General features: G+C 43.0%; 1 protein-coding gene across 2 annotated transcripts in view; it reads left to right on the forward strand.

The window, feature by feature from the left end:
- Positions 1-17,473, forward strand: part of zfpm2a (zinc finger protein, FOG family member 2a) — a 117,381-nt gene that overhangs the window by 47,870 nt on the left and 52,038 nt on the right. For both annotated transcript variants that reach the window (XM_085802857.1, XM_085802858.1), the window contains exon 4: positions 7,927-8,051. In XM_085802857.1, coding sequence (XP_085658983.1) covers positions 7,927-8,051 — 125 coding nt within the window. The remainder of the gene's footprint in view (positions 1-7,926; positions 8,052-17,473) is intronic.

The following is a 17,473-nucleotide window of genomic DNA, read 5'->3' on the forward strand; positions in this document are numbered from 1 at the left end:
AACCTCCACATAACAATGCCGGAGAAAAATCAGAACATTTTCCACCGAAAGATGGGCCATTTCCAAATCCTTGTGCCCTATCAGACAAATTAAAGTAAATCAAGCATGAAATGAAGCAGAAGAGCCCGGAGATAAGGCTCCTTTAAGTCGTTTACAGATTAGGACAGAGAGAGAGAGAGAGAGAGAGAGAGAGAGAGGGAGAGAGGTGCATCTGGTCTCTGGCAGTGAAGGAGGCTAGTTTCTCATTTCACAATAGCAGCCTGTGTATAGGATTACTCTCCCCTGTCACCGACATGAGGAGCAGTGGGGGAATAGACGTCCACAAAAATGTGTCTAAATATGTCCCCTCAGAAACGTCTCCAACCAAAAAAAAAAAAAAAAAAGACAACCTCTCAGTGTCGGGCCAGATGTGACATGTGATAAACAAACATGTTACACGCAGTGTCTGACCCAGTGTATGGCGCTGATTTGTTTGTTATTTCAGTCGCCTCTTCACCTTTTCTTATGCTCAAGTGGCTTCATCACCACGCAGCTTAAAAAATTCAAATGAATTCAGGATTGGCTGAGCTGCGTCACGTGACTGTACGGCTGTCAACTCCTATGCGTATGTTAAGCATGCGTCAGATCAGGTTTTTCGAGGAGGAGGGAAGAGGAGGAGGAGGTCGTGGTGGTGGTGGTGGTGGTGTTGGTGGTGGTGTTGGGGAGGGGGGGGTTGGTGGTATACAAATTACATTCAAAATGTGATTTTGTTTTAATGTTGCATCGCTCTGTAAACTGGCTTGTTTAATATGTACGTCGTACTTCTATTTTCTGTCTTACATCAACAGATTAATTGCTGTTTTATTTTAGTACTTGCAAATAATCAAAACATAATTATGGAGCTAGTTGCTCATGGAGGAACGATATTTTACAGTGCACACACACATACACATACACACACACACACAGAGGCAGGCACATACACACTCATCTCATTCATGCATGCACGCAAATGCAAGCAGGAACTAAACAACCCCCCCATCCATCCCACCTCCTCCCTCCCTCCACTCTCACACACATGCTTTACTTACACACACACAGGCAACCCACACATAGTCAGGGCACACCGCTCTTTGATGCCGCCCGTCGAGCTCTCGCTGGATTTTGTTTCACTCCTTTCGTGTATCTTTTCTGGGAGTGATGAGAGGTGGGCTCGGCTGCGGCGCTCAGCTTGCTCCCAGAGAGACGAGCGCTGGCCCCCGTCACCGGGTAGCTGCTCTCCAAAGCCGCGACCTTGACCTTCCCTGCCCAAGTCTTAGGTTTAGCTCCTTTATCACAGTATCTCCAGGCATTTAAAAATACTCCTGAAACTCAATGATTTAACCCGCTTTTACGCTGTTCACATCAAAACTGGATGAAAAAAAAGCTTAATCCATCTTATCTGTTGACTGTCAAACTGCTCCGGCTAAAACCTACTCACAAAAGACAACTAGGTCACCCAGGAAAAAACAGAATTCCCTGTTACCCAGGGGAAGTTGCAGCCTGGTAATTGACTTGGGAGGAGATTCAGGAGTACTTTAAAAATAGTCTCTTCCTGAATTAACCTCAGAATATCAACACTTGAAGGTAGCGATGTTTACCAGTGTTCCTTGCTAACAACTTGTTTAGATACGACACAGACAGAGCAGCCATATAAATATTTCTCAAATCAATCTCTTCCTATATTTGGAGCTGTGACAAGACTGAGCAGACGAAATGGCAACTTCCTTCTGTCCTGCAGTCTTTTTTTAAAAATCCATTTGTCTCAAATACATGCATTCCCAGTGAATACACCATCAATTACTCATTCATCCTGACACGTTCAGGTGGAGTAATGTCCTTTTGATGGCTGTGAAATTTTAAAGAAAGGCATTTAAAGTAATCAGATTCCAGCAGGAGTGGTGTGTGTCCTCTAGATGTTGTCAGCGATACGGTGATATCTCTGTGTGAGGACAGTCATTCTTTAAGTTTTGCTGTCCCCCTTTACATGCTATCAATAGAAATTGCAGCGTTCCCCTAAAGATGGATGTTTCAGAGATTGTTGTCTGCCGAGCTCTGCTGCTAACTTCACCAAGCTTTTTTTTCTTTTTTTTTGATGAAATGGAGCACCTGACAGCTGGTATATTTCAATTCATTCAATGACACCAAACAACAGTCTGCGTGTTGATAATGTACTGCAGGGCCGAGCTGTCTGTGAGAATGTGTCTGTGTAGCTGTAGCCTACTACTCTAAACTTTCCTGTTTCTTTATTATTTCGATCACTTAAGAGAGTCAAAGAGGACACAACCCCGGGTCATCTCTGTAAACCACATATAAACACGCAGTGCAATATCAATTTTCTATACTGCACGGACACACACCTTGCGATATATATGTTCACAGTCACACTGTGTCACAGTGCTGTTGCAGAGCCGCAGTTAAATTAATTTATTAGAGGGGTAGTTTTCTCTGTTTGGCAGCGGGTCAGATGAAACGATCAATACCACTCTCATATCTGTCCATAAATATAGGGCTACCGCCAGCAGCCAGTTAGCTTGCATTAGCATAAACACTGGAATCAGGTGGAAGCAGCGAGTTTGGCTCAGTCCAGTGCCAACAAAATCTACCCTAATACCTCCAAGGCTCACTAATTAACATGTTGTTTCTTTAATATGTACAAAAGCACATAAGTATAGAAATGACAGTTTGCCATTTTATAGGTGGTTACGAGCCAGCCTGTGGCATGTCTGGGAGCTTGTTGCCAGGTAACGAGTTAAGAAGTTACGGCTCAGAGACAAAAAAATAATAATTACTAGCTACGTAACTCCTCTTTGTGCACGTTAACAAAACATGAAGGTATGATATTGAATTTGTTTCCCAAACACTGGCCCTTTAACCACAGAGCCATATTATATAGAGGCCTAGTGTAGCATTTTTTTTATTTTTATAGTTGTACAAAATATTGTCAGGAGTTAAACATAATCTAGGATTTCCAACCATCTTATCTGGTGTATTTCTTGCTGTGTCTTTGGAAATATTACTTTGCAGGCATTGTTGAGTCTTTCTGCAACAAGGGGGTTGGAGTCCTCCCTCCGAGGGACCCCCACAATCCCCCACGTCACCCCACAGCCCCCCTGCTCAGCCTGTGTGGAGTGTCACAGCTAAAATACCCTAATCCTTTTGGCTTGTTTAACTCTCTCCCCCCAAGCTGTCCACCACCTGAAAACAAGCCTGACCCCAAAGGCTGAATCCCCCCCCTCCCTCTCCCACCAAGTCACCCCCTCCACACACACACACACTCCTCATGCGACCAAACTCATGTCGTTGCCTGGAGACTTGCAGGTTCAACTTTCTCCCAGTCAGTCAAGGCAGGTTTTGGATGGGGTGGGGGGTAAGGAGGAGGAGAGCGGTGGCACTCACATCGGTGGGGGTCCTCCACTTTTCTTTTTCTTTTTTTTTTTAAAACAAGCACCTTTCTGTGAGATTATAGTGTGAGCTGTGGGTTATAAATGATGCATTTTGCTCAATAGGACCTGATAATAGTGGCTTGGGAGTGTGTGTGTGTGTGTGTGTGTGTGTGAGAGTGAGTGGGGGGGGGTTCATCGCTCTCTTATCAAAGCTCTGTGACATTTCTCCTTCAGCTGTAAAATTTCATATCACATATCTGCTTTAAAGATGTGGCACCTTTTGTTGAACCGATACAGTGCATTCCATTTCACCCCATATGCCTCTCTCATGGTATATTAATTTATAGCCCATTTGCTGGCTCTATAACATAGCCTATCAGTGGAGATGACTAGGATTCAGTAGGACATCTGTGAATTGCCAGGCACAGGTTATTGAACTTTGAACAGCAGTCATTTATTTGCTTTGATTCAAAGGTACTGCTTGATATCAAGGGGGATCGTCTGCTGTGTGAAGCTCAAGCATATTTTCCCACTTGTCTCTATTGCGCTGCTCTTTGTTTCCCCTTTAACATCGGTCCTTCCCGTTAATATACTTGTGATAAAAGGTGAAGTAAACCAGCAGCTGAGACATTAATCAGACTCTTTTTTTTTTTAGTACAACAGGCAATTTATTCTCCTTGAAGTTGGTTTTTTGAACTAGTTAGAGAAGTTAAATTCATGTTGAAAATAGCTCGAGCAGATCCATTGCTTTAACAAATGTTAATCTGCAGCAGCGAGTTGATGATGTCATTTGTCATATCTGACCATTAGCAGAGACCTTATTCTGGGCTGGAAATTATATTAAGAAATTTTAGACTTACATTTCATGTGCATTAATGGAAACATTCATACTGAAATGTGGATCTATCATTGCATTTAAAAGAATTAAGTGGAAGAATATTTGAGTTGCAGCCCTAAATCAAGTCAGAGTGAACATTATAGGATTTCACCCAACCGCAAGTGTAATTTACAAAACAGTGATTTCATTTTAACCTAGAATAAATTCCCTTGAGGGCCCTCCTATATTTTACACCTCCAGTGTTTTATTTGATGAGTTAATACACATTAGAAGAAATACTTTTGGGTTTAAGTAACAAAAACCATCTCCTCTCACAGGCTTCTCCCTGGAGCTCCAGCAACAGCACATCAGTGAGCCAATCAGAATTCAGACTCTGAACCTGTCCTCTGATTGGCTCGTTGTTTTCTGAGTGATCAAAACATATACATATCTTGTAAAGTTGAGTGACGGCTGTGGTTGAGCTGGGCTTGGTCATGGCTGAGGGTGCTGCCTGCTTTTTATGACATCACAAAGGTTTAAAGGGATCACTCTGAAAACAGGCATTTATGTGGACTGAGAGCTTTAATATTTTCACAGTATAAATTGAGACCCTACACCTGCTTTATGATCAAAGAAGACATGGAAATCTGCCTTCATACAATGTGGCAATGTGGCCTTTGAACAACATTAGAAAGCAGCAATGTGCAAACAAACAAACGTACTATCAGTGCTGCACCGGAAAGCAAATGTGACCAAATTACAGTATGAAACCAAAGATCCTGGGAAATGCATACAAAGCATTCACAAGATTCATCTAAATAGAAAACTATTTAACTGTGTGGAACATCCATAACAAAAACATCATGTAGTTTAAATGATTAGATGGAACAGACAGTGCTAAATATAATGATTTATTAAACCTTAATGAGAAATAAAAAGGGAAACTTCTTGGTAGTGAGACTGCTGAAAAGTTTTGTTGTATTAAATAACATGATTTAAAAGTAGACATTGATAGTTTGGTCTTCCTCCTCTAGAGTGTCAATAGTCCACACCCATTTATTCTTTAAATCATACCAGGCTGGCACCCTGCCACTGAGAAACTCATTAGCATTCAGTCGTATGCCACTGAATGGAGAGATGAGGTTGCCTGTTTCTCCGCACCATAACAGAAAAGAAAGACAGGACACACATACACACATATAAAAAAAACAAACAGATGCCAGCGTGGAGCATCTTGGGTGCTATCTGAGGAGGATCTCTCCACACAAAGGGACATTCATTGGTCTGCCAAGTATCTGTGGAGTGCAGGAACAGACCCTAGAGTCTAGCGACAGATGATGATCTTATCGAGGGAGGGGTGGGTGGTGGTGGGTGGTGGGGGGGCAGGGGGTAGGTGGTGGTGATTGAGGGGGGTGTAAAAAGGGGTGAAGGTGGTGGAGAAAGGGGTTGGTTGGGATTTAGAGGAGGGGATACAGCTCTTGAGCCACGTCATGGGCTCATGTGTTGCCAAGTGTGTGGCATTTGAGGACTGGGTGATGAGGAACGTTGAGGAGGGAACACAGGTGCCGCCGGGTTTGTCAAATCTCATCATTGGCCGTCATTAGATTTCCACTTGTCCCTGTTTATCATTTGGAGTGTGACAGGTTAAACAAAATGACTTCCGTGTTTGCTCTAAATTCATTTCCGATGACTATGGTTGGGATTTTGGGGGGGTTTGTAAGGAATTGTCACGATGACAAGACTTGATGCAGGCGTAATTGCAAAAATTGTCAGCAGCCCAGCTGATAACTGAACACATCTGTCTGTATATTTTTGGTTAGTAAACCTGTAAATGTTCATAGAGAACATACAGACAGCCCATGAAGGGAACTCATTATTCATCCACGGGTGTTTTTGTGGAGATCTTCCACTAGTATCAGCAACAGATGTGACAAGCCATCTGTGAGCCAAGGTCCTCAGGCAACATTTGGTGTGGGATGCACACAACTGGCACCTAAACATGGTGGACCACAAACTGCACAAATTGAATCGTACCCTCTTCTTCCCCTCCTCCCCCCCTCTTCTTCTTCTCGCACCTACACTACCCGTTACCCCCTTTTTACTCCAAGCATCCCACCCAAAAAGGGAAAGAAACGGGGAAAGGAATCAAAATCGTTGGCCAGGGACGGCTGTAGCTGTGTGTCAAGCGGGGCTAAACAGGAACTTGCATCCAAGCGGTTAAAGGCCGTGGGTCTTATCTGAGGACAAACAGAATGCATCAAGCGGTGGCTGTTGCTCTCAGTGATGACGACCAGCTGTGCACCAATGTTTAATTATTTCTCTGTAATGAGCTTACCCACCTTCCACTGCAGCACCGGGAAGACAGCAGGCAGCAGCAGGAACATGGGAGGTGGCGAGAGGACACAGAATAAAGGAAAAGAATAGGCTGTCCGGATTATCCTTTTTGTGGGTCAATCCCAAAATGATGCTTTAGCATATAACTAAACATCAGTCTTTACAGCGTGTCATAAAAAAAAAGTTTGACATTTAGCTATTTTTATCAATAGTGGAGTTCCCACCACTGCGTACGGTCATTTATAGTGGTAGGTAATATCACTAGCCTGATGTTTAGATCATGTTTATGCATGGGCAGGAGCACATAAGCACACATTTCCATACCAGCACAACAGACGGACAACGGCAGCGTGCCACAGATACACGGCTGATATTTACAGAGTGGAGCGGGGCTTGAATAGGTCATTATACCGCATCCGCATCAGAAAAGTTCAGTGATCACTTCAGCCCATTCAGCTTGAACCGAATGCCCTGAATACCCATTAGCCACATGTGTGAACAAATAGGTTAAAAGACACAATGTTAACAGCTCATGTTAGAGTTTGTTTGACTGAGAATACATTAATGATTATTAGCTTGGCTGCATAATATATAGGTGGCAGTTTGTTTGACAATGGTAATGTCCTGTAGCCAACCCAGATCTCTGACCTCTCATAAAAAAAGTCTATGAAACAAGATAAGACTTGTACTTTAAGATGTCTGAGGCATCATAATAACTTGGGTAAGACTTGGGTCATCAATGCAGCCACTTAGAAATGTACAGCAGAGAGCTCCTTAGCAATACACACACTCACACACTCACACAGACACACTTCTCTGTAAACTATGCCATGGCCTGCTGTAGTGTTCTATCATACCTATTTGATTAATCACCATCCCGAAAAAGTACATTGAATCTAAGAGATATGACAGCAGGGGTTGTCACAGAGGTGAGTACCAGTACAGCTAGCTGTGCTATCCGGTTTCACTGTTAATTAGCCGGAGCTCTGCTCAGCACTAACAAGGGCCCAGCCTTCCTGGAACAACAGAAATACGCCTGCCACCAGCAGCTCTCGCCAGCCAGCCAAGTCTGCACTGTCTCACAGACATTATCTCAACACAAGACACCTTTCACGTCAGGTTAGCGCACCATGTGTCTGAGGAACAACATCAGATGGCTGCTCGCTTGATTTGCTTATCCATTTTGAAACTGTTTGTCTTTAACCTTCACTGGTGACTGCAGGGCTCTGAGACAATAATGTCACCGCACATGAGGCTTTGAGGGGGGGGAGGAAGGACAATGAGAGAACATTCCTGTGATTCGATGTGGAACTTTGCGTGCTATACGTGGAGCGCTATGGCTGACTGCTTTGGGTTCTGGTGTGTTTTTAGGAGAGCTGGATGCCTTCCTTAAAGATGGCGAGCGTCGGATCCACAGCCGGCAGCAGCTCCCCGTGGGGACGACATGGGGACCCTTCGAGGGGAAGATTGAGATGAGCACTGACAGCACTGCACTGGTATGTCTCTGTTCTGGACTACTGTATAATTTTGAACATTTAATATTCACCAACCAACCATAATCATGCAATAAAATAGAGACTAAAACAAGACGGGCTTAAAACATAGTGGTTAAAGATAAATGGAACATAAAAACAAGGAAATCAGCTAAAATCTGAGTAAGCTAAAGAATATAAGAGTGGTTTATGAGGTGATTTTATAGACTTAGCTCAGCAAATCTTGTTTGGCAATTGGCATATTGTCTTGAGGCCTGGACAGAAAAGTTGTCTGTGGCTTTGAGCCTGAGAGGCCTCTGCTCATGAGTCTCAGGTTACATGATGGTTCCTATACTGAACAGTTCAATGATGTAGCTAGGTGCCCAGCTGGCTATGCAAAAAATCTCAAACTCAGTTCATGTAGAGAGGCTCCAATATGTTGCCACATCTCTTCAAAGTAGTTAGAAACCTTGTGGGCATCTTCTCCTATCTGCAAAGGCAGGTGAAAGAGTGTGCAGTAATGAAGAAGTGGCAAAATGAAGCTGTTCGGGACAGTTGTTATGTCTTAAAAACTAAGCTTTGGTTGAGTCTGTGTAAGTATAAAAGACAGAGCAATTGTTAATTTACACTATATGAACCCTCATTATGCCACATGTTTAATGTTCCACAACTTGGCAGCAAAGCACAAACACAGCTCCAACTTATAACCTCCTTTTATATCTCTCACTGAGATTCACTATGTGTTGTTATTAGCGAGCGTGACTTTATTTGGTCAGGCTTTGCCGTTAGCCGCCATGGCAACATGATTACTAGTCCTTCATCTGAAGCCCACGTTAACAGTTATTCCTGTGACATTCAAACCTATTGAGGTGACTCTTCTGGGATCCAGCTGGCCCTCAACAAAAGCCTTTGAAGTGCATCTATTTTAACCATTTCATCTGCATATTTTATGACAAAACATTTTAATTGGTGGATTTTGAGCCCAGTGCAGGCTTCAATTGAACGAAGTCACAGTCCATTATTTTTGATGTTACCCTGCACACAGCGGCTTCATATCTCTTGTTTCAAAGATCCCAGCAGAGTGCTGGTGTTGACCTGCTGCTCTGGTGGAGTGACAAGTCCTCCAAGGTTTTGATATTCAATTCTGCATTTGGATTAATTAAGAAATTCCCATTAAATCTGTAACCAGACTCACATTCATCCTGTTAAGAAACATAAGGACAAGTCCATGAGGACTTGCGACTCACAGGCCCTCCCCCCATTTTCCCAGATTCCTTAAACACAAAACTTTATTAAATCATTTCAGAGCAGTTTCGACTGTTTTCTAAGCTCCTCTCGCGGTTTTGAAGTCATCAGTGGCTTTAAATAACTCAGGCCGTATTATAGCCATGAAATATGGCTTCTCTCAGGGTAAAGCCAGTTATCCTTGGGCGGAAAAGTGATTTGACAGAGCAACACCTCAAGTTGCCTGCCAAAGTAACACACTCCATATATTTCTCCAGCAATCTCTGCATGAATTTCCCTGAAAGGAATCCAAAACCAACCTTCAAGTGTCCCTCAAATGACCCTCAGACATACCAAGTGATGTCACATAAAACATCTCTCCTGAATTGTTTGTTGCTTGGGTGTTTTCGGTAGATACAAACTTTACAAATTTATCACTCTACCTGCTGAACTAGATGCATACACTGCTTGTTGCTCTTGGCAAGAGTGATAAGTTCTTAACTAACTGCCCTCTGAGGAATTCAACGCTACGTTGCAGATCCTCCCTAGGTTTTCTTCTATTTTTTTTTCTTCTTTTTTTTAAGTGAGCAGGTGCTGGTCGTCACCTGTAATAGGCTGTGGAGGGGTTACAGAATATGCCAAACCTCCCTCGCAATTAAAAGCCGAGGAAGAAGCTCTGGCATATTGCCTTTAAGGATCTCATGTGTGTCTGTTCTCATGGGGGCTCTTTCAATGCTTTGCTGCTTGCCCTCCTCCTCTCCTAAGTTTCATCTCTCAAATGGGATACTGGCTGTTAGCAGCTTCTCACTATCTCTCATTAAAGGCTAGGTCAACCCAACTGGCATGTTGTTTTACCGAGCCTCCTTTTTTGTGTGTGTGTGTGTTCAGTGTACCTTTTTACTTTGTTCAGCCAATTCTTGTAGTTTCGCGCATCATGAGGGAATCATCCCATTTACAGTAGCATAGATTTATTTCTCTCTCTCTTGTGTTGTTGTTTAATCAAACCTCTCGTCATTGAGCTGTTGCCTTGTTAAACATGCAGCCGTTGGCAACATCCCTAATGTGGTGCTGCATTTATCTCAGTTATTTCAGTGGGAGGCGGTTGTTGGGAGAGTTGTGCGAAAACTTCAAACACGGACACATCAAGACAGGGGACGGACCCCGATGCCTCACCTGGAGAGGGAAAAGTTGACATAACAAATGTGAGAGTGAGGAAACAGAGGAGGGAAGGAGAACAAGGTGGAAGAGGGGGAAGAGGAGGAGGGGGAAAAAACTGGCTGTAGTTTTGATGCATGTCAGTGCGGCCAGTGCTGCAGAGCGGGGTTAGAAGTCAGCAGAAAGTGTTTGAGGTAGAAATAAAGGCTCATTGCTTCATGGGTCTCTACCTCAGCTCAGAGTCTCTCTCTGTCATTCTTATGAAGTGTGACCTCCACAGACTATTAAATCTCCTTTTACTCTCTTAGATTTTTTTTGAAACCATAGAGGTGAATGAATTACCCGGAGACACCCGGAGTATATGGTTGGAGTGACACCTCTCTCATGCTTGAAACACATGACCTGCTGGTGAGATATTGATATGCCCTTTCTGAAATCAAACATATTTTATCCCTTCATTCAGACACGTCATTTAAGATGTGACTTTTTAGAGGTCAAGCTATTTTTGTCAAGCCGCTGCGTACGGTGCATAGGTCTGTTTCTCAATCTCTGGCATCAAGCCCCGAGGGGGGACTAAAAGTGCTCTGACTTCTTAAAGTGAATCACAGGTAAATAATGGAAGTACAGTGAATTTGTGCAGCTTCTGCATTAACATGGACAGGTGCAGGACTTTGGCACATTCAGAGGCATTTAGGAGGAAACTATGTTAGGTCCGCCTGGTGTCTGGGGAGTAGTTCTGTGGAGGAAAGGATGAGAGGAGAGGAGAGGAGAGGAGGTATAGGGAGGGCGGTTACTGGTCCCAAGAGGCAGCAAGCGGGAGCTGGCCTAACTGCTGCATGTGCTGTGGCGTGGGAGCCGATGTGGGTTTGGCTGCTGGTGGACGACAGGCCTCGGTAGCGGAGCGGAGTGATGGATGATGCTGAGAAAAGAACAGTGAGTGGAGCGTTACATGCAGTTGTCCAGGCAGTCCTGGAAAGAGAGGTATGACGCTTGAAAAAGAAAGAATGAAAAGAGAGCGCGCTGGGGAGAGTGAGAGAGAGAGAGAGAAAGAGAGAGAGAGGAAGCAGGAAAAAACAGAGTGGAAAAAGCATGACAGGAAATCTGGGCATCTGCAGGACAGAGATAGGGTCACATCTCGACCGTTTATCAAAGAGGAAAGCAGATTTCACAGCTGATGGGTCGGCCGTGGCAGGTCTGTAGACCCCAGGGGCTCAGCTTGGCATGAAGCACCGGAGTTATAGTTATTGCTGTTGCAGAACTGTTAACACAATCACACTGCACTATATTGGACCACTCATATGGCTGGTCCTACTGTGCTGCCTCTTTATACTCTACTTAGACTGCATATACTCTGATCAGCCGTAACATTAAAATAAGTGACTGTTTTAATTGTTGTGGCTGATTGGTGTATATCCGTAGCCTGTTTTAGTAATTTGATGTGAAACTTAATTTGTGACTGCAGTTATTTTCCACGTCGGCTTCATTGCCTGACTGAGTCAAAAATACACAGACCAGTCACAACATTAAAACTAGTCACTTGTTTTAATGCTGCGGCTGAAGAGTTTTAAAACACATTTATCCCACTACAGAAATACTTTCCGAGTGTAATATTTTAAAGACGGTTAGTACAGAGTGCAGCAAACCCAGCTTCAACCAGAGAAACTTAAGGTTTTCTATTCTGAAAGACAGAGACCAGAGTGTGAACTGAAAACTTTGTAATTGGCCTGGGTCACTGGGTACCTGAGTACTTTGTAGTAACAAAGGCAAAGCTGAGGAAGGCAGAATAGGGAGGTCTCTAAGCAGGTAACAGACAGAAAGACAAAAAGTAAAGGAAAGAACAAAACCTAGAAAGAATAAAACACCCAGGACCTTGCATTTTGCTGTAGCTGTCAGCTGCTTCCCTTAACTCTGTTCTTCTTCCTCCTCCTCTCCTCTCTCTGTCTGACTGATGGAGCTGCCAGAGCGCAGTCTCATCCCTCACTTCTCTCACTGATCAATCAGACCATTAGACTCCAATTACAGCCGCAGCCCCGGCGCAGGTGAGCGACGAGCACATTCAGCCGGCTGCCGACAACGCCTCTGCCCGGCTTCCTCACACTCTCCAAATTAACGCAAATTAATAGTGACACTCAGACATAAATGTCTGCAATCGGGGGGCTAAATTAACAGTCTGGGTCGAAGCTATTGAGTAGCAGGTGTCTTTAAAAGCGGTAATTACCTATGCTGGACAGAACTGGGAGGAGAAGGTGGCCCACGGTTTGCCTGGAGTAAGAGGCCTGGCCCTGGTGAGCCTGGCTTCCATTGTAGGTGTTAATAATTGATTGGGAGGCAAGCTATTAATGAGCAGCAGATTTAGAGCTCTGTTGTAAATGTGTGTTGATGAGGGTGTTGCCGCCTCTTGTACAATGCCTCACCAATGCTAATTACTGGGGCTTAGTCAAGGTGCACTGTAATGAGTCTGGATTCAATAGAATTCTGGTCTTTATGTGTTTTGAGGGCCTTTTAGTGCAAATTACACAGTAATTGAAATGCATGAGACTTGCTTAATTTCAGATTAAGATCTAGGCAGTTTTTGCTTTTATCTCCCATCTTAATACACTTGTTGTATATTAGCTCATTTTGCTGTGAGCATAGGTTGATGATAAAAACAAATCTACTACTGTAATCTATTTTCCACACAAAGGCCCTGATACAAAGGCAGTGATTTCAGGAACAGGTTACAAGGACATAATAAAAGTCAGTAAGTGCTTTGGGCAAAATAAGTATAATAACCAATTAACACAGTATGAAAATATTAGCGTAGAATAGTCGTACATCATCATTATCACATAATCGTCATATTTATTTCCCCCCAATCTAAACCAAGGTGGAATATGGAGTTGTGTCACCTGAGGACAACAGAGGAGAAACAACATCAACCTCTGTTACATTTTTGTCTGATTCTGTCATTGGAAATTGTTTTGAGATACAAAGAGAAGCCTTTATTCATTCTTTTAACACTGCTGGTGTTGAGTCTCACTCTGAAAGAGGATGAAGAATTATTATTTTTTGCCAAAAAGCACATGAGAACATAGCTGTTAAATGCACGTGTGCTTCCACGTGTGCACAAGTGCACCCCCCTTTTTTTTTGAGTGTACATGCACTCAAGTGTGTGTTTTGGGTTGTACTGTAGTGCCTGTGTATATGTGGGAGGGCACGAGTGAATCAGTGTGTGTGTGTGCGTGCAGACTATGTGGTGCTTTTGGCTGCGAACAGAGAGCTTTAGTTTGCAGACTACAGAAGAGCGAAAATGTCAAGATACTGTCCTAATTTTAACCTGGGACAGAGAGAGAACAGAGGGTGTCATCCGATGGAGTGTGATTATTGTGTAATTTAGTACAAGGGTAGGAATATGGGCCTGTGTAACCAAAAAATGCTCTAGAAATTATTCAGCCCATCACTCAAGCCATTTATCTCGCCCCTTTTTGCCCACCCTCTCCCTCCAATATGTTTATTGTTAGCTAGCCCTAAACTTTAACAAGTGGTGGCGGATTTTTCTGTTTCAGAAATTATATTTTTCTTCTTGTCATTGCTTCATTAATCAAGAGGAGGCATTCTGAAAAATGTTTTGTTTTGGAGGCTGCAATCTATTTTGTGTGTGTGTGTGTTGTAGTTAATCTGCGCCCGTGGCAGGTTTCCCCTCCGAAACGCAGCGCTAAGCAGCGGTATCGCAGGCCTATTGTTGTAGCCTCTGTCATAGCAAGGAGAGCCTGATGCAGGCCTGGGCTCGCCTGATAAGGAAAAGAGGATTCAACATGGCTGGAAAGGAGAATCAGTGGGACTTGAGAGTGGAGTACGGATGGGGCAGATGCGCTCGCACACACACACGCACACACACATACACACATGCACACATGTACTGTCTCACACAAACATACAGAAGGATACACACGTGTTCTACACACATACAGTCACACATGAGCCGACACACACAAATCATCGCCATCATCACACTGGCACATGCCCAGGCAATTATTTACAGTAACATCCAATTACATATGCAAGAAGGCACCCCAGGATAGGACCTCTCTGTAGCATATCTGCTAAATGACACACACACACACACACACACACACACAAATACACACAGCATCAAATATGCATGCACATGCACATAAACAAACAAACCATTAAACTAAAAAAAAAAGAAAAAATCAGCAATTTGAAGTCCAAACATTCTGATTTATGTTTGCATTTAAAGGTGGCCTGTGCTTTTCCATCTGAAAGTCACACTGTCTTGGATATGGTTTTGAAAGCGCCAGACATTATCAGGACTAACAGGATTTGAATTTCTGTGTTGGACACACAAATAATTTTGGCACAAAGAATGTGGCTTCATCTAATGAAATAATGGGCCCAAATTTTAGGCGGAGAACCAATTTGTGATTGCATGCATCAATTATTTCTTGGGTTTAAACCAATATCAGGGCTGGGGTCTCTTCAGATGGGTAAAATGGTAATTATCTGGCCTGCTTTCCCTTGCTCAATGTCATCCATATATTTATCGATGGCATTATCGATGGTTTGCATGTTCTTACATTAAAAAGTGAGACTCATCCAAGCTCACTCTATTGAAGTAGCCCTGTAAATCTGAGCTGTTTTAGCACAGATCAACATGACACTGACGTCTCTCTGGGAGTTTGATGGTGAGTGAGTCTTAGACTGTGGCCAATGAAACACACACACACAGAGCTATTGTTCTGTTTTATTGTTATTATTTTCCAAGGCTGCACTTTCAAAGTTTTCAAAGCATGGCTGGAACTTATAGCCGCCCACAGCTTCACGTATTATCCGTGAAGCACTCAGTCAGTCAGTCAGCTAGTCAGAGCTATTACAGCTGCAGCCAAGCTCCACTGTTTGAGAGATAATGCATGGTTGACTTGATCTACAAGTGAACCTGACATTTTGCTGTCCTTACATCACAACACAACTAGCCAAACTGATATGGCAGGTCCCCTGATAAGCAGAGCAGGACTCACTGATTTGCTTTGTGCTCACTGTAATGGCTGCATGGTTTCCTCAGACGTGCCAAGGCTACAGCGACTAGATCAAAACACAAATACAAAGATGGAGGTGATCTGCAGCATAATTCACTGCAGTTTTGGTTTAGGTTTAAATAGTTTGTCAAATTAAATGTAACATTCAATATCAGACTATATTCGTTTTGAATTGCCTGTGTTTGCAGTGAAATACTCCTCTGTATTTATTCGACAGATAGTGACTAGTTACTTTTAAGATAAAAAAGTAGTGTATAATGTAATGATATAATAAATAACAAAACATGATATAGTGAAAAGTAGCTCCACCGACTTCAGCAAATGCTGAAATGCTTTAATATGATGCATCATATTAACAACCTAATAATCTTTGGTTGAGGATGTTTCTAAAGAAAAATACCTAAAATTTGAACAATACTATAGTAAATGTACCCACTCTGCAAATAATGTACTAATATGAAATAATTTATCACTCTGAAAGGCCATTTATCTGCCAACCATGCTTTCTTTTGCTTATACACATTTAGTACATTTAGATGTTAGAAGTTATATATTTAAAAGGCTGGAAGAATGATATGTTCCTGTTTTACACCATGTACATCTAATTGTTTGCTGTACAGCAATGCAGCAGCCAAATCCCCAGATCTGTTTGGGTCAGATTTATAAATGTTAAAATGGAGATTTGTCACAAAAATTAAAAATATATATACAGTATATCCTTGTTTAGTGTTTCCATTCGTGTCTCTGTAGTTCAGTGTGTGAAAAATCTTTGTTGCTGCTGTCTTAAAGCAGGAACATAAAAGAGATGAATATTAGTCTACAGATTTCACATTAAAAAAATATTGCCAAAGTGTCTTTAGCTAAAGTGATTGCGTGCGTCTGCAGATGTGGCCATTCAACTATAACTAAATTCTGTAGCTGTAATAGATAGGCAAGCAACTGTGTTCCTCTAACAGTCTGTTCAGGCACCATTCACCAGCAGTAGCAGCAGCAGCAGCAGCAGAGCAAGAAGACCAGTGATGGCTGAAAGCCCCAGTGAGGTTGGAGGTCCTGGTGGGCCTCTCTTCACACCCACGGGGCTGTAGGGTGAGCTGGACGTCCCTGTCCCCCTCACAACTCTCTGGGTGTTTGCTGTCTGCCAGGGCCCCATCAGGGAGCAGCACAGTCTGTGTAGCAAACTGTCACACCGAGGAGATGGATGTAGTATCTGCTTACTTATGGTTCCTGTATGTTGTAAACACACGAACAGCTTGATATGAACATTAACATTCATGAGCAACTGTTCCATTCGGGATGGCATAATACTTGAACAAGTCACACACTATCACTTCCACACTTATCTCTTGAGTTTTATGAATTTGAATGACGCCATGTCACAGATTTAGGGAGATGATCCTTTGGCTGTTACATACCTTATTTTTAAGGATTCCACAAATAAGCAAAGCCGTGATTTCAGTCTTTGCAGAACGTCGGTCTGACAGGCAACAATAGTCAAGCTCAGAAGTCCCCGGCTTCACACATATCGCCTTGTACTGTATTACCGTATGCAATATGTCTTCCCAAATGAATGATTATCCAACACTTCAATACACAACAGACCTCTACTGCAGCAAAGGCGCAAGAGGAAGAAGAAGAAGATGGAAGAGAAGCGGAAAAAAAAGAAAGAAAAGTGAAACAAAGTTGAGTGGTGCCAGCTGCTTTGCCATCTGTCACTGTCATGGCTGTAACTCATGATATGTTGAAACAACTTTCTTGAGAAGTGGTGCAGATAATCCTCGATTGTTTCCATTTGCAAGCCCTTAGTGCTCTTGTTATTCCAGCACAAAATGAGTACAGAGAAGAGGGGGAGGGAGGAGGGCGGTGGAAGTTGTAGAAGATGGACTCATCCCTCAGTTGAGATTGCAGAGATAGTAAGAGAGTGTCTTTGTTGTGTCTTTTTTAAGATGTAAAGTTGGAGCTTCATGTTAGAAAGCAAGGCGAGGAGACTCTGCAACATTATTTCTGCATGGACGTTGTCTATTCTAGGCTTTT

Source organism: Trachurus japonicus, chromosome 16 (genome assembly GCF_045865225.1).
Source record: "Trachurus japonicus isolate A0001 chromosome 16, Traja_1.0".
Classification (NCBI taxonomy): Eukaryota; Metazoa; Chordata; class Actinopteri; order Carangiformes; family Carangidae; genus Trachurus; species Trachurus japonicus.